Source organism: Bubalus kerabau, chromosome 1 (assembly GCF_029407905.1).
Source record: "Bubalus kerabau isolate K-KA32 ecotype Philippines breed swamp buffalo chromosome 1, PCC_UOA_SB_1v2, whole genome shotgun sequence".
Classification (NCBI taxonomy): domain Eukaryota; kingdom Metazoa; phylum Chordata; class Mammalia; order Artiodactyla; family Bovidae; genus Bubalus; species Bubalus kerabau.
Window position 1 is genome coordinate 173,925,497 of NC_073624.1, and position 26,151 is coordinate 173,951,647.

The 26,151-nt window shown below is 54.7% G+C and overlaps 1 protein-coding gene across 5 annotated transcripts in view; it reads right to left on the reverse strand.

Moving 5' to 3' along the window:
* Nucleotides 1-13,652, reverse strand: part of CRTC1 (CREB regulated transcription coactivator 1) — an 81,754-nt gene extending 68,102 nt beyond the window's left edge. For all 5 annotated transcript variants that reach the window (XM_055540930.1, XM_055540903.1, XM_055540920.1 and 2 more), the window contains exon 1: nt 13,465-13,652. In XM_055540930.1, coding sequence (XP_055396905.1) covers nt 13,465-13,590 — 126 coding nt within the window. In that variant the 5' untranslated portion in view covers nt 13,591-13,652. The remainder of the gene's footprint in view (nt 1-13,464) is intronic.
* Between the last annotated feature and the right edge of the window lie 12,499 nt (nt 13,653-26,151).

Here is a 26,151-nt window from a genome sequence, read left to right on the forward strand (position 1 = left end):
ATCTCCTCCAAAGGGCCCCCCACTCCCAGCCCATTTCCCTCGCACAGCCATGACCTCAGGGTGGGGACCAGCTAGCTGCTGGCATGGTTCCTCCCTGGGGCAGGGATCCCAGGTGACTTGCTCTGTCGGGTATCCCCAGGGCCCAGTACTAAGTAGGTGCTCAGTGAATACTGACTGAATGCATCCACTTTCCAGTCCAGGCCCTGGCCCCTGCATGGAGACCTCACTGGGGGCCCATGCGTCCCATGTCCCCCGACCCAGGGTCAAACAGGCACCATACTGCCCCAGGCCCTCCCTCCAGCGCCCACGGGGGTCTGCCAGTCCACCCCTAACACATCGTACACAGTCAACACAAACTCCAGGTTTCTCCCTCAAACTGTGCAGAAATACTGGAGTTCCGGGAAGACCTCACTACCCGCCTGGCTCCGCGGCCCCTCACCTTGGTACAGACATTCCCCGGGGGAAACAGGACCTCACGCCACATTCCCACAGCATAAGGGGAGACGCCGGACGGTGTGGTGGGAAGTGGCCCTTTCAGAGGACACCTGCGCAGAGAAGATTCCAGAATGAACTAGTGATAGGCCTGCCCTTGGGGAGGTCACAGTCCAGCGTCTGCTCAGTGCCTGTGGAGTCCCCACTCGGGGCCGGCTGAGTCTATCTGCCCGCTGCCAAGCGCCTGCTGGGCACCTGCCGGGCACACCCTGTACGCCTGCCGAGGGCCTGCCGTGTGCCCGTCGGCTGTCCACTGCTGCCTGCGGAGCACCTGCTGAGCACGCGCCAAGCGCCTCCTGCATGCCTGTCTTTGGACCACCTGGTGCCCGGTGGGTGCTGCCATGCGCTCCCCGCACACACGCCTCCAGAATCTCAGCGACAGCAAGCGCAGTGAGCGCCTATGTGCAAGTCCCATTCCGGACACGCTCCACGGGTTAACCCAGCTCAGTGTCACCATGATCCCGGGAGGCAGGCAGCACCGTGACCCCCCGAGACCCCCAGGTCCAAACTCACCCGGGAGAGGCAGGAAGACACCCAGCGGCATGCTCACTGCGCACCCTCACCACCGCCATCCCAGGCGTTTTCTCTCCTCCATGCCCAGCTGACAACCCTGAGGAGGAAGCCCCGGCTACGCTTCACTTCCATCTGGCGAATAATAAATATTGACTCTCTCTGAATCCTTGGCCCACGAGGCATGCGGTGGTTTCCTTGTTTGCACACCTGGACCCCCAGCCAGCCAGCAGCACCAGAGCCACACCTGGCCGGGGCAGGGCAGACCCCCGGGGAGACCCCAGGGCAGACCCCCTGCTCTGGGACAGGGCTGGATGTGGTGGAGGGAGTGAGGCGAGGAGAGGGGGTCAGAGACACTCCAGCCAGAAATGTGGGGAAACCCATCCAACGCACTCCAACCCATCCCCCCCTTTCTCCCCGGCTCCCCCATCACGCTGGAGAGGCCCCACCTCACCCTCCGTGCTGCTCACCTCTGAATAAACCCTGTCTTCATTACCTCTTTTGTTGTTGGTCAGTCACTAAGTCGTGTCCGACTCTCTGAGACCCCATGGACTGTAGCTCTGCCAGGCTCCTCTGTCCATGGGATTTCCCAGGCAAGAGTACTGGAGTGGGGTGCCATTCCCTTCTCTAGGGGGTCTTCCCAACCCAGGGATCAAACCCGCATCTCCTGCACTGCAGGCAGATTCTCTACTGCTGAGCCACAGACGGAAGCCCCCATTATTTCCTCTGAACTGCCCCAAATTGGCCATCCCTCTGTCCTCACCCATGACCAAGCCCAGAGTGCTGCACCCCCTCCCTGCTGCAGGGGCCACGGAGACAGACGCAGAGCGGGGCAGGCACAGGGAGCCCCCGCAAGCCTCCCAGGCCGAGGAGTCAGAGTCAATATTTATTATTTGCCAGGTGGAAATCAAGTATAGCTGGGGCTTCCTCTTGGGAACACAACGAACCCCTGATTTGCAAAAAACCAGGGGAGACCTCCACGGTCCTCAACAGATGGATATGACTCGAAGCTCAGCCTTGGACAAGAGTCTTCAATGGCTGCCTTAAGAAAAATGTGAGCCCCGGATTCAGACCCAGGGTCGATCCCAGCAGCTCCACACCCAGCAAACCACCCAGTGCCCTGCCAGGCCCTGGCTCCTCCTCTGTGTGCCAGGGGAAACCACGGGCTCATCTTGGAGGGACCGCGACAAGTCGCTGGGCATTCGCGTCCGGGCTCCAGCAAGTCTGGCCCCTGACACTCCCACACCTTCGTGTCACTCACGTCACCATCCTGCTGGAAACTCCCATAACACTCCATGGCCCACCCTCAGGGCCTGGCCTGGGGTCCTCTTCCCCCTCGCCCCTGCCTTCCGCCCAGGCCCTCTGCCTGTGCAGAGTCCCCAGCCGTCCCCTCCACACACAGGGTTCCAGCAGCCTGAAAGGTTCTGCCCTGCCCGGACCAGTGGGCCAACACCCGGAGCCACATGAGACAGGAGAAAATGTGTAAGGGGGTGGGGGACTTCCCTGGCGGTCCAGGGGTTGGGACTGTGCTCCCAATGTAAGGGGGTGGGGATAAGTGATTCCTGATCAGGGAACTAGGATCCTACGTGCCGCAAGATGTGGCCAAAAAAAAAAGAAAACATTTGGGGCCTGGGTCTGTCCAACTGGGGTCAAATCCCAGCTCTCCCGCCTCTAACGCTCTGTGACCTTCGCTCCCTGAGCCGCTCCATAAAGCCAGGAGGAGGCCATCGGCCGCCTAGGTGTTGTCAGGGCGCCAGGTTTGGGGTGTGCACCTCAGGGAACCACGGGCCTCCGCCAACCCCTTCGCGCCTGCACAGCCCTGGCATGGGGGGCGCAGGAGCAGGGCTTCTCCGCCTGAGCACCGCTGACATCAGGGGCCTCGTGGGTGCTGCCCTTTGCGGAGCGGCACCCCCGGCCTCCACCCACCACAGGCCAGGTGCATACCCTGCCCCAAGCCACGATAACCCAAAACGCCCCCAGATGTGACCAAACGCCCACCGAGGCAGAGCTGGCCGGGGCACGCACCCTGCGGGACCCGTTTCTATGCCCCCAACCAGTGAGCTCTTACTGGGCTTCCCTGGTGGCTCGGACGGTAAAGGATCTGCCTTCCATGTAGGAGACCCGGGCTCCATCCCTGGGTCGGGAAGATCCCCTGGAGAAGGAAATGGCAACCCACTCCAGTATTCTTGCCTGGAGAACCCCATGGACAGAGGAGCCTGAGGGGCTACAGTCTACGGGGTCGCACAGAGTTAGACACGACTGAACGAGTAACACACACACCACTGCGTCCGGCCAGTCTCTCCCCAGGCCAGACCCTAGCCCTGACACGCACATGACGTTTTCTAAAAGGTCCCTGTTTAAAAAGAAATGCCCAACACCAAGAACTCTGCATCCCGACCCTCTCATGGACCGCACGGAAGGGAGACCATACCACCAAGCTGAAACCGGGATGCTCCCGGTGCCCACGACGGCAGAGGGCCAGCACACAGCACGACATGTGCGGTGGGCCTGCTCGGGCCCGGAGTAACCTGAGCAACCCTGTGACCCCAACAAGGACCAGCAGGCCCACGGTGTCAAGACGAGGCGCCCGACACCACGCCCAGGCCAGCCTTAGGGAGTGACGGCAGACTCTCCCTGGCCGCATGGACCAAGTGACCACCACAGCACTCACCGAGGCCAGACAGCCTGCTCTCCCATGCGATGGAGGCCTGGCAAAGCCCTGGTGAGCCTGCTGCCTGGGCCTCCCAGCAAGGCCTGAGTGGCAGGGTCCTCAGATCCCACTCAGAACTCGGGGCCCCACCAGAACCTGCAGAAACAGGATCTTGGGGGAGCCCAGGAATCCGCATCCTTTAGCTCTGAGGTGGTTCAGCAACCCCCGAGAGTGGCAGAACCACTGCCCACCGCCTTCTCAACCTTCCTTGTTGCTCTAGGTCAGTGGGGCTCAAACTGTGGGTGAGACTCATTGGCCCAGGGCCGACAAACTCCTCTGAAGGGACACATGGTAGCTATCTGCACCTCTTCGGGTCAACAGGCCTCCGCCGCAATGATTCTACGGCCACAAACAAGGTATAAATGAATGGGCGTGGCCATGTTCTAATAAAACTTTCTTTACAAAAAACAGGCATAGCTTGTCGAACCCTGGATTAACAGGTTATTAAATCAATTTAGTGGGTCCCTGCTGGCATTTTATAATAAACAGAAGGGACCCGATTATATTAATTTTCCATACACACAGGGAGGGCTGGGCTCCTTGGAGAAAACTGTGTCAACTGTATGTTTGGTAGTGGCTGCTGGTATGTCCTGAAACACAGATTTCTAACAGTGGATCCCAGTCAAGGAAATGAGAAGGTGGCCTGGCCTTGAAACTAGGCCCTGGGCGCCCATGCCTGACCCTCACCCAGCCACAGACATGTCTGGTTCCACAGCTACTGCAGGTCCAGGAAGCATTCCTGGATTACCCCCAGCACAGGGGTCCTCCTAGCACTACATACCCTGACCAGCGGCTACCACCTAGTCAATCAATAAGCCAGGCAATCCCACTTCCAGGCATATGCCCACGAGGTAAAAACAGGGGCTTGTGCAAACACTTACACGCACACACGTTCACAGCAGCACCATTCGTGACAGCGAGAAAGTGGAAACAGCCCGCAGACCCACTAACAGGTAACCGACAAACTAAGGGTGGTCCACCCACGTGGCTGAACGATCACGTGACCACAGGAAGGAATGACCCTCCGACACAAGCTACAGTGTGGGTAAACCTCAGAAGCATCACGCTGAGTGAAGAAGCCAGACAGGAAAAGCCACGTGCTGTAAGGACTCATTTACATGCAAGAGGGCCAATCCATAGAGACAGAAGGCAGGCTAGGGGAGGGGAGGGTGGGGAGTGACTGCTCATGGGGACGGGATTTCCTTCTGGGGTGACGGGAATGTTCTGGAACTAGAAAGAGGCGATGGCTGCACAACACTGTGAATGTCCCAGACGCCACCGAAATGTACATTAAAGTGGTTCATTTCATGTGAATTTCACCTCGGTTTTTTTTCAGGATTTTTTTTTTTTTAAAGGTCACTCTGGGACTTCCCTGGTGGTCCCCTGGCTAAGACGCAGAACTCCCAGTGCAGGGGCCTGAGTTCAATGCCACAATTAAGAGCCCACACGCCACAGGTAAAGATCCCACGTGCCGCAACAAAGACAGGATCCCAGTGCCACGACTAGGACCCGGCGCAGCCAACTAACTAAATTAAAAATATATACGTATTTAAAAAGAAGGCGGCAAGGGCCACTACAGTTTTGTTTTGTTTTAGTTTTTATTAAAAAAAAAAAAAAAAGTCACTACTCTGCACAGTTCTGAGGGCCTGGGCTGGCCATGAGCTTTGGAAGGATTCTCTACACAGGACCCCAGACAGGCAGGGCCACTCATCAGTCCCCTGAGGATGTGTGAGTGGAAAGGTCAGATCAGAACCAGGGCTCCCCAAAGACAGCCTCCTTCCAAATGACCACTGGACAAACTTATCTATAAGTGTGTCCCGTGTCGGCCACAGAGACTTTGGCAACCAGCCTGATCTGGACTGCGGCCTTCACAGGGAGAAGAGCCGCATGCCTTGCACAGAGGTGTATGTGATGGTGTCCCAAGGCTGCTGCCTCCAAGGCAAGGACAACTAATGGCAGGAAATATGGATTCCAGGGTCCAAGTCAAAAGAGAAATGTGGGTGTGGCTGGAGAAACTGAGTCATCTTCCAGAGAAACCATGGCCCAAGTGGGGCCAAGTAGACTCTGGTGAGCAACAGAAGGTTCCAGTGTGTGTTCTTAATTCCTTGTTTCAGACATATCGTACATGCTCATCCCAGGGCTGAACACCAGTCCTGTCTCTTCCCAACTGGGATGCAGCTCTGGGCCTCAGTGGCCCCACTGACCCACAGGCCAAGAAGACACCTCTACTCCCTTGGGCTGGCAGGGGGGGCGAGAGGGGGTGAGCAAAAACCACCCAGTGCCCAGCGCTAGGCAGGAACCAAGCCTGCAAAGAGCAAACGTCACCCACCCACCCAAAATCCTCATCCTGCACCCTTGCCACACTCTAATATATATATATATATATATGGTTTTTTTTTTTGGCCACGCTGGGCAGCTTGCAGGATCTTAGTTCCCCGACCAGGGATTGAACCCAGACTCTCGGCAGTGAAAGCTCATAGAGTCATAACCACTGAACTGCCAGGGAATTCCCATCCCCTATCACATTCTGACTGCACTCTTGGTCAGCTCCTTGACAACAAGATGCCCTCTCCTGGGACTTCCCTGCCTGTCCAGCAGTTAAGACTCCACTCTTCCAATGCAGAGGGCACAGGTTCAATGCCTGGTCAGGGAACTAAGATCCCACCTGCCACTCGACACCCGCTCCTGCCCTAGGGCCCACGCTCCTGCTGTTGTCCTTCCGGCTTGTCCACTGTCACCGTCAGGCCCAGTTCAGAGTGAGAGGCCCCAGTTCCTGACGATGGGTGAAATGACGGGTCCATTTGAGGCCTTGAGGAAAACATGACCGAGTGAGCTGCCAGAGAAAGACAAGCGTGCACGTCTGCAGGTGACCCCTAAGGCCCACTGCCTCGAGGCGGCTTCCGCGAGGTGCCCAGGCCCTGCAGCCCAGGGGAAAGTGCCCTGGGGCTGCCATCATAAATTACTGCCAGGGGCGGAGGCAGGGCCATAAAACAAGAGGAATTTATTTTGACACAATTCTGGAGGCCAGACACCCAGAACTGAGCTGTCAGCAGGGCCACAATCCCTCTGGAGGATCCTGTCTTGCCTCTTTCAGCTTCTGGGGGCTCCACGCATCCTTGGCTCATGGCTGCAACAGTCCAATCTCTGCCTCCATCATGCTCGGCCTCTCCCAAGTGAGTCTGTGTCTTCTCCTCTTTTCCTGAGGGTGCCAGTCATCCGATCACCCTAAATTCAGGACAAGCTCATCTGAAGATCCTTACTCTACTCATATCTGCAGAGGCTTTTTTCAGAAATCGGTCATACTCACAGGTTATTGGGCTCTGCCGGTGGCTCAGAAAGTAAAGAACCCTCCTGCAATGCAAGAGACATGGGTTCCATCCCTGGGTCAGGACGATCCCATGGACGAGGGCATGGCAGCCCACTCCAGTATTCTTGCCTGGAGAATCCCATGGACACTGGAACCTGGCAGGCTATAGTCCACGGGGTCACAAAGAGCCGGCCACGACTGAGTGACTAACACTTGACTTCACACGTTCTGGAGGGCAGGATGGGGCCTATCTTCTTCAAGGCCCCCATTCCACCCCCTATTGGGCAGGCAGCTCACAAGCTGGAGAGCAAGGAGACTGCTGGGGCCTTCTGGAGGCGGGCGACGGTGCATCCCATCCTCTCCACAGAGCAGCTCAGCGAGTCCTGCGTGCATGCGTGTGTGTGTCAAGGCTGCAGATGGCACCAGACACTCAAAGCAGCCGGCACAGAGGCAAACAGTGCCAAAGCCAGGACGGAGGCCAGGACTGGGGGCGGCCTCTACGCTCAGCTAACCCAAGACACCACTGTGCGGTGGCTGAGGCCCAGGGGCCTGGTTTCCCAACAGCCTGTGCAGAGCCACCCCCGTCACAGGGTAGGACCCAGAGAACGCCCGCCTTCGGCAAAGCAAGAGCCAGTGGCCCCAGCCGGGTCCCTGTGGACCGCTTTGCAGGCAGGTTTTTTCTGGCCCAGGCGCTGCTCCCCGGGATGTTCAGTGATCGGTCACAGGCAGAGCCTCCTGTGTCCTGAGCCGCTGGCAACTAGGCGACTAGCCCGCATCCCTTGCCCTCACCTCCCACATCCGATCCATCCACACATTCAGTCACCTCTGCTGCCAAAATATCACTAATATCCACTGTTCTGGGTCACTGCCATGGCCAACTTCTCCATTCTCCAACCCAAGGCTACCAGCGGCCTCTCACCATCTGCCTGCTTCCCTTCTCACCTCTCCTGCCCGTTCAGCTCTTGGCCATCTTTGTAAGACACGAAGCATCCTTAAATGATCAAATGGAGAGTTACCACTTGAGTGAGCAACTCTACTCCGTGGTACAGACACCCAACGGAAAGGAGGACCTACGTCTATACAGGCGATCGGACAGGAACGCCCATGGCAGCGCTACTCACAATGGCCAAAGAGGCAGGAACAACCCAAGCGTCCCCTGATGAACGAATGGATGCTCAAAACATGGCGTCTCCACACAATGGAGTACTATTCACCTTAAAGAGGACTGAAGCGGAGCTTCCCTGGTGGTCCAGGGGTAAAGAATTCGCCTGCCAATGCAGGGCACACGAGTCTGATCCCTGGTCCCGGAAGATCCCACATGCTGCGGAGCAACTAGGCCCGTGTACCACAACTCCTGAAGGCCCGCGCCTAGAGCCCAGGCTGCAAAACAAGAGAAACCACCACAGCAAGAAGCCACACTCCGCAGCGAGGACCCAGTGCGGCCAGAGATGGATAATTTTTTTAAAAAGACTAATAAAGCAACAGATGGTGGAGAAAGCACGTACCACCACCTAACTGTTCACAACGGCTAAGACGGTAAATGGATGTTTTGCATGTTTTACCACTGTTTTTCAAAAGGGAAGGAAGGACTGATACGCCCCACAACATGGATGAACCTCAGAAACAGGCTGAGTTTATGTCTGAGACATCAGACACATAAAGCCACATCTTGCATGATTCCATTTCTCTGAAACGTCCAGGACATGCAAACCCACAGGGATGGAGAACAGATCAGTGGTCGCCGGGGGCTTGGGGAGTGACTGCCAATGGGGAGGGAGGTTTCTTTTTTTTTAAGTATTTCTTTTTTATTATTCTCATTGTTATTTTCCCTTTTTGGCTGTGCCAAGCAGCATGTGGGATCCTAGTTTCCCAACCAGAAACTGAACCTGTGCCCCCTACACTGGAAGTGTGGAGTCCCAACCACTGGAAAGCCAGCGAAGTCCCAGGGATGGGGTTTCTCTATGGGGTGATGAAAACATTCTAAAGTCAACAGGTGATGGTTATACAACTCTCTTTATATGGTAAAAACCAGTGGATGGTACAGCTTCAATGACTGGTCGGAACGTATTAGGAATGATATCTCAATAAAGCTGCTACAAAAACAAGCAAAGGACCAGGCCGCTGACCATCACAAATCTTCCCAGGGCTCCTCACTCAAGGGCCAGTTTCATCTCTCCTGTCTCTCAACACGCAGCTTCAACCGTGCCAAGCCCTTCTCACCTCTGGGTCTCTGCACCTGCCTCCCTCCCAAGGGACAACCCTCCCCGGCATGGGGGGCTCTGTCTCACTGCCAAGCGTCAGCCTCCCGCCCTAGCCATTCCTAGCACATGGATTTGCATCTCTCTGAGAGCATCTGCCTTGTTTATTGGAGCAAGTCTCTCCTGTCCCATGCTAAAACCATGCTGCCTCTCCAAGCACAGGGTCCTCATGGGCCTCAATATGCTGCTGGCCCCACTGTGGTGCAGGGGAAGACTCCTGAGAGTGCCTTGGACAGCAAGGAGATCATACCAGTCAATCCTAAAGGAAATCAACCCTGAATATTCACTGGAAGCTGAAGCGCCAATATTTTGGCCACGTGATGCAAAGAGCGGACTCCTTGGAAAAGACCCTGATGCTGGGAAAGACTGAAGGCAGGAGGAGAAGGGGGCGACAGAGGATGAGATGGTTGGATGGCATCACCGACTCAATGAACACGAGTGTAGACAGTGGAGACTAGTGAAGGACAAGGAACCGTGGTGTGCTGCAGTCCTTGGGGTCACAGAGAGCCAGACATGACTTAGCTACTGAACAGCAACGACCCTAGAACCCAGCACTGTCTCTGGGATATGCTGGGCAAGTAAAAATGTCATTTTGTGCAGTAAGCACAGATCAGGAATCTGAGGCCCAGAGAAGTTAAGAAACCCGCCCCAAGTCACACAGTAGAGTGTCCCAGCCCTCCCTGCACATCAGGCCGCCCAAGTCCAAGGATGAGGAAGGAAGGTTCACGCACTCACCCCTCTACCCTGCTACTCGCAAGTGGACCTCACTCCCCGTCCCCCGACCCGACCTAGCCCTTGGGGTCAACACAAGTGGTGCCACTCGCTCCGGGAGCGGACGGGCTGACCAAGAGAGGAGGCCCCAGCTGCGCCGCGCCCCGCCCATCTGCAGGCGCGGGGCAGCTCCTGGCGCTGACCGCCGGTGGAGGCAGCACAGCAGGCTGCGGCCACGGGGGCTGCGCAGCAGGAGACCCGCCCCAAGCAGGCTAGCTCACCTGCGCCACACGCCGCAGCTGTACTGCGCGCCACAGGCAGTCCCGAGAACGGGTGGGAACCAGCCTGCCCAGCCCAGTCTCAGGCGCAGGCAACGGCCCACCCACAGTGGGCGCAGAGTTTTGAACTATCTGCCCAGGTACGTAGCTCGCACTCCCCTGCCCACACAGAGTTTCCTGCAAACCAAAGGCTTCTCAGCCCTGGCACTGCTGACAGCTGCGGCCAGATCACTGTCCGTGCATTGTGGGGTGCTGAGCGGCACCCCTGCTCTCTACCTACCAGACGCCAGTAGCAGCTCTTCGCCCAGTCGAGACAACCAGAAATGTCGCTGCCCAATGTCCCCTAGGACAGAACTACCCCCAACAGAGAGCACTGCTCTGTTTGTAAAAATCTAGTATAAGCTTACCTCTGCCCAGGGCCCAAGCCCACCCCACCTCCCCAACTTCCAATGTAAAGGAGGCCAACAGAGAGATGGGAAATGGTTACCAGGGGCCAAGGGAACGGCTGTCTGCAAATCTTAAAAAAGCTTTTCTAGGGACTTCCCGGATGGTCCAGTGGTTAAGAAGCCATCTTCCAATACAGGGGCTGCGAGTTCAATCCCTGGCCAGAGAACTAAGATCCCACGTGCCGTGGAGCAACAAAGTCCGCACACCGCAACTAGAGAGCCCTCGGGCCCCAATGAACCCCCAGCGCAGCCAAAATAAACTTATATTTTAGAATCTCTAAATCCATCAACCAATAAATAGATAAACAAATGTGGTCTGTCCACACCCAGGAATATTACTCAGCCGTAAAAAGGGAAGAGGAGGACATGGCAACCCACTCCAGTATGCTTGCCTAGAGAATCCCACGGACAGAAGAGCCTGGCGGGCTACGGTCGCAAAGAGTCAGACACAACTGAAGCGACTTAGCACATAAAAAGGAAAGAAGTTTCCCAATAATGCTAAAACGTGGATGAACCTCAGAAACATTACACTGAATGAAAGAAAGCAGACCCAGAAGGCCACATCTGGTGTGATTCCATTTATACGAAATGTCCAGAACAGGTAAATCACAAAAACAGAAAAGTTGGTGGCTGCCAGGGGGCTGGGGGAGCAGCAAATGAAAAGTGACTGCTAATGGGTGAGGAGCTTCTTACGGGGGTGATGATAACGCTCTGGAATTAGACAGCGGTGATAATGGCACAACTCCGTAAATATACTAAAAACCACTGACCCATACACTTCAAATAAGTGGATTATATGATACACAAACTATATCTTGAAAAGCTGTTATTTTAAAGAAATGTTTTCAACGATAATTCATTTCCAACCTTACAGCTGAAACCTGAAGACTGCCACAAATCAGTGTGGCCCCTTCTTCCTGTCATACCACATACACCAGACACCTACTGCACTCTAGGACGCGCTGCATGCTGGAGACAAGATGAAGTGGACGCTCCTGTCCTTAGAAATCTTGACGCATGGAGGACACTCAGGTTGCACACTGTCATTCATTCATTCACCAGTCACATCCTGGAGCAGGGACAGGCAGCACCTGCCTGACAGTGAGCACCCAATTGATAGGTGCTGAATAAATGCATGGAAATGGAGATACACATTCTAGTCTTAAGGTCATGATCTCAAAGAGAAACAAGCAACTTATTTAAAAAAAAAATCACCCCAAAATCCCACCCGAGGAATCAAAGACTGAGGCTCACATCACAAAGGTACAATGGATCTGCCTAGAAGAGTCAAATGTTAGTTGCTCAGCCGGGTCCAACTCTTTCTAACCCCATGGACTGTAGCCTGCCAGGCTCCTCAGTTCATGAGATTCTCCAGGCAAGAATACTGGAGTGGATAGCCATTCCCTTCAGAGGATCTTCCCAACCGAGGAATCAAACCCAGGTCTCCTGCATTGCAGGTGGATTCTTTACCATCTGAGCCACCAGGGAAGTCCAAGGACAGTCAACTCAGATGCCAAATCCAGAAACCAGTGAAGCAGGTGTCTGTAGCTCCCACTCAACCCCTCCCCAAGGCCCCAGGGTGCAGCATGGAGGTCCCATCCCTCCACAGGATCAAAGCAGAGATTTACTGCCACCTGTGCAAAGCATGCTCCCCTCCCTCAACCACCAGGAAGGGCTTGCAAGACACATTCCACAAAGGAGGCCACCGAGACCCAAGGAGTCTGCACTTCGTGGCGGTTGCCAAAGAGCTGGGGCCCAGAAGGAGAGCCAGGCCCCCGAGCCAAGCCACAACCAAACCCCTGCTCCAGGCCCACAAGAGCTCCCCAGGTGAGGCTGGCAGGCCATCTGGCCTGCCCCTGCACACCAAATGCACCCGCCATCTGACAGAGAACTGTCCCTCCACCCCGGTCCTGAGGGGGCAGGGGCCATCTGTGGCCAGCTGTCCCTTGTCCTTGTGGGAGGAACAACACCTGGTCCCCACCATATGGGCTGCATTGGGGAAGGGGCAGCTGTCGCCACTCCAAGCTCCAAGACTGAGTCCAATCTGCCTTCCTGACCCCACTCAGGTCCCCACACGCAAGGCGCCTGACCTTTCCCTCAGATATCCAGAAGGGAGAAACACCTATCCCACCTCAGGTCTGCAAGTAGGGGCACCTGTCCTTCCCCCAACACTCAGGGAGTGAGCGCACAGATGACAATGATGTAGAGACACCTGTCCTTTCGGGCAGCAAGGGTGAGGGGGCAGCTGTCCCCTTCAGGTACCAATGATACAGGAGCACCTATCCCAGCTTCCCAGCTAACAGTGACGCTTGCAAGCAGCACCCAATTCAAGCACCTCAGTATCACTCCCCTAGGGAGCAGTGATATAAAAGCACCTATCAGGTAGCAATGTGGGGACACCTTCCCCCCCTCAGGTAACAATGATGTAGTGGCACCTGTTCCCTCCAACTAGTAATGATGCAGAGGCTCCTGCTCATACAGGTAACCGTGATGTAGTGACACCTGTCCCCCACTTCAGGTAGCGCTGATGGAGAGACACCTGCACCCCTTCAGGTATCGATGATGTGGGGGCACCTGTCCCCGCCCACGACGCCCGGGGCGTGGGGACACCTGTCTCCTTGGGCCGTGCCAAGCCCCGCCCCCGCCGCGCGCCCCGCCCCCGCCGCGCGCCCCCCGCCCCGTGCACGCGCGGGACATGCGCCCCCTCCCTCCCTCTCCGGCCCAGAGGGGTCGGCGAGGGAAGCCCCCTTACCCGCGCGGCCCGCGTCAGGCTCAGGTCCTTCATGACCTCCTCGAAAGCCGCTGTCTCCTCCGCTTGCTTCTGGTTGTGCAGCGCGATCTTCTCGCTGAATTTCCGCGGATTGTTCGAAGTCGCCATCTTCTCGCCGCCGCCTCCTCCTCCTCCTCCTCCTCCTCCACCTCCTCGCCCCCCCACTCGCCGGTGCCACCACGCAAGCGCCGACCAGACCCGCGGGCGGCGGGCAGTGCGCAGGCGCGTCGGCGGGCGTGAGAGCGGCGCGTGCGCACAGGAGAGGCGCGCGACGCGGGGGCGATGGCGCATGCGCGCGCTTCGGCGGCAAGCTCAGAGGCCAGAAGGGGAGGCGGGAGAGGGCGGGCGAGGACTTCGGCGCAGGCGCAGTGAGCCGTCTCCTGGCCCGCTGGACAGCGGCTGTCTGGCTGTTGGCCATGGTCCGGGAGCGGACTGGGACCCTGGACCCCCCAAGAGAGTGACTCCTCGAGGCGGATCCTTCCAGGTCACCAGGTTGGAGCAAGCACCCACTCCAAGGACAGGTAGCTCTCGAGGCTGAGCCTCGGCACGGACCAGTTCAGCTCAGACACCAGTTCAGGGCATTGCTCATCCATGCATGCATTCATTCATTTATTGAATGCCTATGTATGCCAAGCATATTGGGGAAACGGCATGAGCAAGGAGACGTGGTCCCTGCCCTCATAGGGTGCACAGTCGAGGAGAGCGGAACAAAACCCACCCACAGATGATCCAAAAACTTTTCAGATGGAGAGAAATGTGATGTGGAAAATAAAACTAGTAATGGATAAAGAGGAGAGTGGGCTTCCCTTGTGGCTCAGCTAGTAAAGAATCCGTCTGCAAAGCGGGAGACCTGGGTTCGATCCCTGGATTGGGAAGATCCCTTGCAGAAGGAAAAGGCTACCCACTCCAGTATTCTGGCCTGGAGAATTCCATGGACCGTATAGTCCATGGGGTTCAAAGAGTCGTACGCAGCTGAGCCACTTTCAGTTAGAGGAGAATGATGTTAGGAAAGGAGGCTCCTGTGGCCACCATAGTTTGGGGGGTGTGATCAGTCACCAACCCAAAATCCCAATGTCATCCTTAACACCTTTCTTTCCCTATTCCTATTCCCTCTCCAGTCCCTATTCTCTGGATCCTTAAGCTCGGAAAACTGGAACTACAGAGCTTCGGCCTCCTCTCTGTGAATTTCTCCAGTCCAGTTTTACTCAAGGAAGTACAGCTTTTTCATCAGGTGCTAAAGGACAGGTCCAGAAACCCCGCCCAGACCCAGCAGTGAAACGGAGAGCAGAGTCTCCCCGATGACCTTGGGGTGGGGGGAGACCTAGGGAGGGGGGGACTCTGACATCTAGTTGTTCCTACCCAAGCAGAGGGACCAAAACCACCAATGTCGAAAGTTTATATTCAGGAGGCTCTAGGGATTTCAGGGTATGGGCAGGGCAGAAATCAGGAGGGGCAGCCAGCGGAATTTGGGGTACCTGTAATTTCATAACAAGCACACTTTTTACCAGGGCGAGGGATGGCTGGAGGGGACACTGATGGAAATCATAGGGGGACACCAGCGTTTTCCAAACATGCTTTTATTTACATCTGGTAACATTTTAATGAAATGTCCACATTAAATACATACACATACACATCTTAATTTGGAATGTTCTGGGAACTGCCATGTCATACTGTTAATGGGGTTCTCAAGGCAAAAATACTGAAGTGGTTTGCCATTCCCTTCTCCAGTGGACCACGTTTTGTCAGAACTCTCCACCGTGACCTGTCCGTCTTGGGTGGCCCTACATGGCATGGCTCATAGTTTCCTTGAGTTAGACAAGGCTGTGGTCCATGTGATCAGTTTGGTTAGTTTTCTGTGACTGTGGTTTTCATTCTGTCCGCCCTCTGACAAGGATAAGAAGCTTATGGAAGCTTCCTGATGGGAGAGACTGACTGTGGGGGGTCGAAACTGGGTCTTTTTCTGATGGGCCAGGCCATGCTCAGTAAATCTTTAATCCAATTTTCTGTTGAAAAACGGGGCTGTGTTCCCTCCCTGTTGTTTGACCTGAGACCAAACTATGGTGGAGGTGATGAAGATAATGGCACCTCCTTCAGAAGGTCTCGTGCATGCACTGCTGCACCCAGTGGCCCCGACCCTGCAGCAGGCCACCGCCAACCCACGCCTCTGCCAGAGACTCCTGGACACTCACAGGCAAGTCTGGGTCAGTCTTTTTTGGGGTCACTGCTCCTTTCTCCTGGGTCCTGGTGCACGCAAGGTTTTGTTTGTGCCCTCCAAGAGTCTGTTTCCCTAGATCTGTGTAAGTTCTGTGGTGAAATCCCACCGGTCTCCAAAGTCAAATTTTCTGGGAGTTCTCAGTCCCTTTGCGAGATCCCCAGGTTGGGAACTCTGTTGTGGGTCCTGGAACTTTCTTAACTCTGCAAGAATATCTTTGGTGTAATTGTTCTGCAGTCTGTGGGTCGTCTGCTCGGTGGCTCTTTGGTGGGGTTAATGGTGATGGGGTTAATGACCTCCTCCAAGAGGGCTTATGCCACATGCCATGTGTCCCAGGTCTGCTGCACCCAGAGCCCCTGCCCCTGCGGCAGGCCACTGCTGACCTGTAATTCCACAGGATACTCAAACACAGGTCTGGCTCAGTCTCTGTGGGGTCTCTAGGACCTGGTGCTCACAAGGTTTTGTTTGAGCCCTCTGAGCATCTCTGGTGGGTATGGGGTTTGATTCTAAATGCAACTTCGCCCCTCCTACCATCTTGCTGGGCCTTCTCCTTTGCCCTTGGACATGGGGTATCTTTTTTGGTGGGATCCAACATTTTCCTCTCAATGGTTGTTCAGCAGCGAGTTGTAATTTTGGAGTTCTAGCAGGAGGAAACAAGCACATGTCCTAAGAACTGATGCTTTTGAACTGTGGTGTTGGAGAAGACTTGAGAGTCCCTTGGACTGCAAGGAGATCCAACCAGTCCATCCTAAAGGAAATCAATCCTGAATATTCATTGGAAGGACTGATACTGAAGCCGAAGCTCCTATACTTTGGCCCCCTGATGCAAAGAACTGACTCCTTGGAAAAGACCCTGATGCTGGGAAAGATTGAATGCAGGGGAAGGAGATGACAGAGGATGAGAGGGTTGGATGACATCACCAATTTGATGGACGTGAGTCTGAGCAAGTTCCAAGAGGTGGTGATGGACAGGGAAGCCTGGCATGCTGCAGTCCATGGGGTCGCAGAGTCGGACATGACTGAGGGACTGAACTGAACTGGGGACTGCCACTGCTCTGTTTTTAATATTTATTTTTATTTATTTGACTGCACCAGGTCTTCTTTGCAGCATGTAGGATCTAGTTCTCTGACCAAGGATCAAACCCAGACCCCCTGCGTTGTAAGCTCAATGTCTTATCCACTGGACCACCGGGCAAGTCCCCACTGCTCTTTTTATCCTTCTTGTTCATACTGTTTTGAGCACTGTCTTGGACTTCTGGCCTTTTTGCCTACTAAGTATCTGCCCCCTATCTGGGGTATTGACAACCAACTGCCCTTCACTTACTGACTTTCAGTCCCTGATTTGTGGCAGAGTTGGTCTCATGGCTCACTCTCCCCACAAAGTCTCCCCCTAAAATTTGAAAGTCTTGGCCCATCATCAGAGCCACTGCTCTGACCATCATGATTGGATGAGGGTAGGCACGTGCCCCAGTTTTCCCAGTGAGATACAAGTCTGGAATTTTTGTTTGAAGCATGGGAAAGAGAAGCACTGTCTTTGCTTCGGTAGCTGATCTGAAGGATAACACAGACCCCTGGGCTTCCCTGGTGGCTCAGACAGTAAAGAATCCGCCTGCAATGTGGGAGACCTGGGTTTGATCCCTGGGTTGGGAAGATCCCCTGGAGGAGGGAAAGGCTACCCACTCCAGTATCCTGGCCTGGAGAATTCCACGGACTGTATAGTCCATAGGGCTGCAAACAGTCGGACACGACTGAGTGACTTTCACTTTCACTGCAGAGCCCTAGGTCACCACTTGAAGAGAGGAGGCCTGGGGATTTCCCTGGTGATCTGGTGATTAGGATTGCATGCTTTCACTTGAACAGCCTGGGTTCAAGCGCTGGTTAGGGAACTATCCTGCAAGCAGCACACCACAAGTACAGACAAAAGCAAAAGAGAGAGAGAGGGCAGGGCTTCCCTGGTGGCTCAGTGGTAAAGAATCTGCCTGCCAGTGCAGGAGACACGGGTTCGATCCCTGGTCCTGGAAGATGCCACATGCCACAGAGCAGCGAAGCTCATGCTCCGCAACTATTGAGCCTGTGCTCTGGAGCCTGAGCTCTGCAACCAGAGAAGCCAGTGCAGAGAAGCCTGCGCACTGCAACAGAGCATCCCCAGCTCACCGCAACTAGAGAAAAGGCCCGCACGGCAGTGAAGACCCATCACAGCCGAAAGTAAATAAATAAATAAAACAGAAAAACAGAGACAGAGGGAGGTGACCTGAGAGTGAACCCACACAAAAGCAAACAGGACCAGAGGGAGAGATCCTGTCTGAATTCCTGCACCTAGCCATTCCTGAAGCTAGACGCTCCTGCCTTTTCAGTTATATGAACCAATAACTCTTTCTCTCTCTTTTTTTTTTTTAGGCTGCACTGGGTCTCATTGCTGACCACAGGTTCTTTATTGTGGTGCACAGTTGCCAAAGCAATAAGCTCAGTAGTTGTGACATAAAGGCTCATTTGCTCCATAGCATGTGGGATCTTAGTTCCCTGACCAGGAATCAAACCCAGTCCCCTGAATTGGAAGGTGGATTCTTAACCACTGAGCCATCAGGGAAGTCCCTGTTCTCTTTTGTACTGAAGTCGATCTGAAATCCATCTTCTCTCCATAGCACTGAGACTGGAGCTTCTGGGAGTCAGATAAGGGGCTGGGCATTCTATTTATATGTGACTTCTCGTTCCTGCCACCATCTTGTGAGGTTGGAGAGGAAATAGTGACAGAGAGCAGGGACAGCAGCTGCCCATAGCAAGTTAAGTGCCAGACCAGGACTAGAACTCAGACCTGACAGCAGAGATCAGCTTCCTTCTCTACACCGGGTTTTGTAAAGTTTAAATGAGGTTAACATGTGTCAACTGCCTGGCTCATAATAAGTGTTCAAAAAATGCTGGTTACCCTGATCACTTACATATGGCTGTATTAAGCCTGTTTCTGCACAGAAAAATGCAAGAGAAAAGATTTGGGGGGTAACAGCAGCCACAGCAAGGGGCCATGCCTACAGGGCAGAGGTGAGGGGCCTGTGCGTGCCCTCCTCACCCCCATTTACCCCACACCCTGGCGGTAACTTGATCCATCCGAAACCCTAGTGATGAGTCAGAGGGAGCCACAGGCTGCTTATTGCGCAATGGCCGGACAGTGACCCAAGCCCTCCTCCCACTCCACTGACCCCCAGCCCCGAGGAGGGTGAGGCCAGGGTGTCTGGTGACCCAGGCAGAACCCAGCCCTGACGTTTTCACTTTCTCCCTTCATCAAAGGCAGTTTCCACCACGCAGTGTGGCCCGGGCGGGACTTCTGGAGCAGCTCACGGTCTTTGTAAAGCGGGGTGGATCGCATGCTCCATATCACATTCAAGGGGGAAAAAAAAGTCCACCCTCTTCCCAGTGGCCTGCAGGGTCCTTGCACACCCTGGTCCCTCACTCCAGCCACCCCAGCTTCTGTGCTGTTCCACCTTCAAATCTTTGCATGCGCTGTTGCCTCTGCCCACACTGCTGTCTCCCCAGATCCTTTCACGGCTGGCACCTTCTCATCTTTCAGGGCTCTCTTCTGACAGACCCTCCCCGAGGGCCCTATCTACAGCGTACCCTTCCTTGGATGTGCGTCTCATGACCCAGGAACATCACATTCTCTGAAGGCAGCTATCTATGTCTTAGGGTACTGTCTACTCCCCTATAGACTGAGCAGAAATTGGAAGCTAAAAGCATGTTCACCCAGCTAATACGCTCCAGGGCTTGAATTTCCTGTGGGACGCAGAAAGAACACAGACACACCCAATTCACTACTCCTAAAGCTTGTTCTTTGTGGATGGCTCTGAGCACTTTAGGCTGCATTTTATATTCATCTGTGTTCATTCTGTTTCCCTGGATCCCCGGGGCTAACACAAAACTAGGCAGAGTGAGGACATTAGGAAGTGTTTGTTGAATGATTCGTTTTCTGATTAGGAAACTCCTATCTGTCTCTCAAAACCCACCTCAAATGTCCCCTTCTCCAGAAAGCCATTCCTGACCCCAAAGCAGACCTGTTCCTTCCTCTAGACTCACACAGCCATGGATCCTTCTCCAGCCAGCCCTGACCCAAAGGGAACAGGAGTATCCCATTGTTAAGAAGCTCCACTTGAGTTACAGAACACATCTGAATGTAAGCTCAGAGGCAAGTCAAATAAGCTACTTCTTGCTGCCTCCATGAAACAGTTTTCTCTCCTATGCTCCATAACTGCCTGGCCGCCTTTTTTCTCTGCCAGCTTCCTCTCCCACCCTTCTCTTTCTTGTGCTCTCCATCCAGCTTTGCTGATCTTGCCTCAGGGCCTTTGCACAGGCTGTCTTCCTGCCCAGAGTGCCCTTTCCCCTGCATCCACACCACAGCACCCCTCAATATACAGCTTCTAGATACAAGCTGAATTAAAACCTAAGTTCTTGAGCATTTCTGTGTGGCCAAGCCCTTCTCCAACTGTGTGACAACGGGCAAGTGACTTCACCTCTCTGAGCCTCGCTGTCCTCCTGTGTGAAATGTGGATAATTGCGCTCCTCAGAAACCAAGCAGGGTCCTGTGGGGCTCCTGTGGACAAAAGTCTTTCTGTGATCCCCATTTGTTTGATTACAGGAAACAGGCTTCATTCAGTCTGCATGACCTTCCCTGAGTTCCAACAGGCAGATTCAAGCACGTGTTAATTAGGAAAGGGAGGGGATGCAAGGCAAGGGAGAAAGAGTCAAGAGAAACAGTTGTGCAGGGACTTCCCTGGGGGTCCAGATTAAGACACTGCTCAGAGTGGGTTCAATCCCTGGTTGGGGAACTAAGATCCCGTATGCAGTGTGACGCCACCAAAAAGTGGGGGGAGGAAACAGTACAGGCTTGAGGCAAGGTCCTGGCTCCCCTTGAAGGGATACACACAACCATATGTTTGAGCTGGGTTTTGTTTGTCTGTTATTGCTGCAATGTATATGGCAGAAGGGGTAAGGGAGCTCTCTAGGGTCTCTCTCTCTTTCTTTCTTTATTGGCTGCACTGGGTCTTCATTGCTGCACACAGGCTTCCTCTCCTTGCAGCAAGCAGGGGCTACTCTTCATTGCGGTGGCTTCTCTTGCTGCAGAGCATGAGCCCTAGGCTCACAAGCTCAGTAGGTGTGGTGCACGGGCTTAGCTGCTTCACAGCTTGTGGGGTTCTCCCTGACCAGGGATCGAACCTATGTCCCCCGCATTGGCAGGCAGATTCCTAACCACTGGACCACCACAGAAGTCCCTCTTTGGACCTGTTTTGCAGGTACTGAAACCTCTCTCAGGTGGGAGAAGCTAACAGCGGACGATGGTATGCTGCCCTCGAGCATGCAGACCCCAGACCAGTTGGAACCTGAAGGCTGATGGCGCTGACTCCCACTCACCTCACGACCAACCCCTCAGAAGCATGTCCGCAAGCTGATCACGCCCTCTTTGAATCATTGCTGTAAAACTTCTCACTATCCTAAGTGGGGACATGTAGGTTTTCAAGGCAGAAGCCCACTGTGTCCCCCTTTGCCTGGCAAAGTAATAAAGCTCTCCTTTTCTACTTTACCTAAAACTCTGTCTTGGAGATTCAGTTCAGCACTGATGGTAGAGGAGCTGAGCTTTCGGCATCAAGAGTAGTTTCTTGGGAAGATTAAATAGATAATGCATGTAAAGCACTTAGCCCAGAGCCTGCTTCCTTGCAAGCATTCAGTCACTGTTAGGGAAGCAAAACCCTACCTCGAAATGTTAGTTTTCATGGCTTGCTTTTCTGCACTGCCTTATATGGAATCTTAGTCAATCTGGGGTACCCACATTGCTGAAGGTGAACTCAGGCCATTTGGAGCGGGAAGACAAAGAGGAAAACCATCCAGGGCCCGTCTTTGACTTCCAAACTGGGCCCTCCTCAGACAGTTCTGAAAAGCAAAGCAGGAGCCAGGTTTGATTATGAAGCGAAAGGGAAGAACGCGGTGGGAAGTCAGAAACGTCAGACGTGGAGCTCGCTCCTTACGTGACTGAGTAAGAGGTTAGATGAGGACCCAGGCCTCTCGGCCTCCCACCGCAGGCTGAGTGAGGGGTGGAAGGCAGGGCAGGGCGGGCTGCTGGGAAGGCTGGCGTTAGGGAGCAGCAGGGACCCACGGGGACGGCTCTGGGCATGGTGGGGCGGGAGGAGCGCTAGCAGCCCAGTCCCTGCTGTCACGTCCATGCTGAAGGGATATCTGGGGCAGTGACCCCACAATGCCCTGAGGCTTGGGTGAGCTCCGGCCGAACTCCCCACACAGAGCGCCCCTCCGTTGTCCAAAAGCGCGGGACGCTTACAGCCCCAATCTACTCAACAGTAAAAGAGGAGGGTTCCCCACCTTCTCAGGGACAGTGTCTGCAGAAAAGATACAGCTGACTTTTCTTTCTGGTGGCCCAGCATCTGGAGGCTGGGGAGTCTCCATCATGGGAATTTAGTCCCCCACTGACAATAGAGGCTCCAAAGCCAATGGCTGTTGTTCAGTCACTCAGTCGTGTTCAACTCTGCAACCCGGACTGCAGCATGCCAGGCTTCCCTGTCCACTATCTCCCTGACTTTGCTCAAACTCATATCCATTGAGTCGGTGATGCCATCCAACCATCTCTTCCTCTGTCACCCCCTTCTCCTCCTGCCCTCAATCTTTCCCAGCATCAGGGTTTTTCCAGTGAGTCGGCTCTTCATATCAGGTGGCCAAAATATTGGAGCTTCAGCTTCAGCATCAGTCCTTCTCATGAATATTCAGGGTTGATTTCCTTTAGGATTGACTGGTTTGATCTCCTTGCTGTCCAAGGGACTCTCAAGAGTCGTCTCCAGAACCACAGTTTGAAAGCACCACAGAATTGCAAAGAATGTTTAAAGCCAGTGGTATGATCAATCAAATAACAGGCCTCTGCTTCCCACTTGTCTCCATGTTCTGCTACCCTGCGCCACCCTGCTGTGCATTCCTCCTGCACAAGGTGGGGGATATTTCTCCAACCCCGATTTTGACCTTGGCCACATTATTTGCTTTGGCCAAAAGAATATGGGTAGAAGTGACAGCACAAGAGTTCTGAATTTGGGTCTTAGGAGGCCTCACCTGATCCCACTTGTTCGCTGGCACCCCTGTAGGAGGAGAACATAGGTTAACAAGCTGTTGGTCCCAGGAGGATGCAAGGCAGGTGGAGTTGAGCATCCCAGTTACTCCACAGTCTTGCACTTGGAAGCAGAGCTGCCCAGCCAAGGGAAGCCCAGAACAGACACCCTGCCCTCAAGCTGAGTCACAGATATATGAAAAAATATTTATGTTTGCATGCCATTGAGAGTTGGGCTTGCTCGTTACTCAGCAGCAGTAGCTGACTAATACACTGATGTATTAACTTTCCCTACCCCCGGGCAGCTAATGCATTGGAACAGGACATGGGCTGGACCAACAGCATGTTTCCAAGCGATGGAAAGAAACAGCACTGGGGCAGGGGCATCTGGTCTCCAGGGGCAGCTATGGCGGAGTGCCAGTGGCAGTGCCATTTGAGGCATCTGGATTCTGTGGCGGTGGGAGGAATGACCTCACCAACCAGTTTCCTGGCCTGATTTCAGCTGATCACCCTCGCCTTCTTGATTTCTACCATTTTCTGAGCCTGGTTTTCCAGCCTTCCTGCCACTTTTGTGAGGAACTGAACAGCATTCCAATGCACATTCTTGCTATTTAAATTGGCCAGTGTTTTGTTACTTGCAAATTAAAACCTTGACTTACATAAGATGGGGAAACCCCAGCATCTGTTACACTTATAATTTTGGAACTGTTTGAATTACAATTATCAGAATATCTGACCACTAGTATCTTAAGCAACACAGACACTGTGATTTCTCATAAAAAGAAGTCTGGAGGTTAGAGGTTCCAGGGTAGGACTGGTGCCCCCATGATTTCAGGGCTCTGGGAGGCAGCCTTTCTGTGTGTGTCTTAACTTGCTCCTCATGGCCACAAGATGGCTGCAGAAGCTCCTGGCATTGTGTCCTTGTAGGAAATAATAAGGGAGGGAGGGGGGCAACAGCACTTCTCCTATGTCCAGAAACCCCCACCCCGGACTTCCCCTTAAAACTTGCTGGCCAGAACTGGGAAACATGCCCAGATCGACAACCCCCACAAAAGACGTTGCCAAGAATGGCTCAGCCAAATGCTAAATTAACCCCCAAGGCTGGGCACCAAATCGTGGCTCTACTGGTAGGATGGCAACAAGCACGGGTCAGTCCCAAGAACTAAGCTGGGCCTTTGTTGTGGGCAGCAGCACGGTTTCGTGGCCCTCTTGCCCCTAGGGTCTGTAGGCCCATCGTGCCCATGGATGCTGGAGCCGGATAGGCTGTGCTCCTACCTCCCCGCCCCCAAAGCTCTCATTTGTGCAACAAACGTTCAGGCTGTGCCTCTCGGGATCCATGGCCAGGTGCCCCTAATAAAACCCGTGCGCTGAGGCTCCACCATGAGAAGCAAACTCTCCAGAGCCCGTGAGAACAGAGAAGCTGGGGCTGCGTTCTCAGAGATGAAGCCAGGGGCGCGTTTCCAAGCTAGCCAGGTCTGGGGCAGATTCCCACCTCACACGGCTCCCCGGAGGCCCCCTTGGCCCTCGCTCACTGTGAGGCCCCAGAAGTCACACTTGGCCTCCCTCTCTCGGGCCTCCATCCCACTGTCCCGGGAGAGGGCGTTTTCCCACAGCCCAAGCCCAGGTGCGGAGGGAGGCTCCTGCCGGCCGCATCCAGGGCCACGGTGGGGAAGCAGGACATCTGGAAGCCGAGGGGATCTCCACACACTCAGTCCCTACGTGCCCGAGCTGCACTGGGCGAAAGGTGAAGGAGGTGACGGGGTGATGAGCTCCAGACCTCTGCACGGTGCTGTGTGGAGGAGAGTCAGGCTGGTCCTGGAGCGTGTGTGTAACTGTGCGTGAGAGAGCACGTGGGTGCACAGCACAAGCCTAGGAGCCAGGCTACCTGTGGGCGTGAGCGGGACCACGTGGATGAGCGTCTCAGATGCCTGCGTGCAGGTGTGCGTGTGAGGGTCTGCGTGCCTATGTGCACGCATGTGCCGCCTCTCTCTGAAGGACGCAAATGTGCACGAGAGTGAAGACTCAAGCCAGTTTCTGCTAAATTAAAAACAGCTTTTTCGTGTTTAAAGTTTACAATACGAAAAATAATTTTCCTTTCTTTGGGGATGGGGGAGGTCCGTGGGTGGGTGTGGAGAGGGAGGGGCAGGGGCCCCCGGAACGTTCCATGAACCAGCCCAGACGGTTATGCACAATCGACCCGGTTAGATACGGCAGCCCCCCAGCCCACCCCCGGCTCCGTGCCGGCACCCCTGCCAGCTTACTGGGGACAAGATGTTCTAAGGTGTGAGCTGAGCTAGGGGGGACTTGCAGCTGGCAGAGGCTTCTCCCTGCCCCCCTGAAGGGGCCGTGCCTCTAGCAAGGAAGGGTTCTCTTTGGGGGAAGCTCAGGTTGGGGGGTGGGGATGAGAAAGGGCTGGAATGTTCTGGTAAATCCCCGAGGGCTGCTCTTTTCATTTCTTCGCCACTGACAGTGTGGACTCATTACAGGTTCCCAATCAAGTTTCTATTTCAACCCTGTCCCCCCACCCCTACACAGACTCAGCTTCACCCCTGGACCCTGATGGCCATGCACAGGAGCACCAGGCCTGCGGATACATTTTGAGGGTGATCCCAGAAGCCGGCCCTTTCAGAAGGCTGTCAGAAAACTACATTCTCCACAATGCAGCAGTGGGGTTTGCAGCGAGGCCTGCTATAGGGGCTGGGACTGGGGGCAATTCACGGAGCTCTGGGGCCCACACGATCATTCCTTGAGGACCCGCCCTGCTTCTCCCCTATCCCAGCCTTTGGGGCGAGGGCTCCTGGCTGCCCACTCTGGAGTCCTGCAACTGAGTGCATGGAAACAGAACCCACCAGGAGCTCTGGGGCTGGCTGATGGCAGGGGGCTGGGCCACAGGCACAAGGAGCAACATGGAAAGAGTCTCTCCAAGGCTGCCCCTCCTGGGCCGGGTTTGCCCTCTGTCTTCCCCACTGGAAGTGGAAGTCCTGGCTGCACGCCCACACCCGCACGCACACATCCGCTCAGTCGTGTCGGACTCTGCGACCCCATGGACTATAGCCCTCCAGGCAGCCTCTGTCCATGGGATTCTGCAGGCAAGAATCCTGGAGCAGGCTGCCATTTCCTCCTCCAGGGATTTTCCCGACAGTGATCAAACCTGCGTCTCCTGCATCTCCTGCATTGGCAGGCGAGTTCTTTACCACTGCACCACCTGGGAAGCCCACTGCCCCCAGGGCTCTGAGCCAAAGGCTGGTCCTGCTCCTCTGCAAGGCTGGAAAACGGGGAGTGGGGAGAGAAGCCCCAAAACATGCAAGGCCATGAGGAATCTGCGAGCCATCATGCCCCACAAGCTCAACACTGGGCCCACTCCATC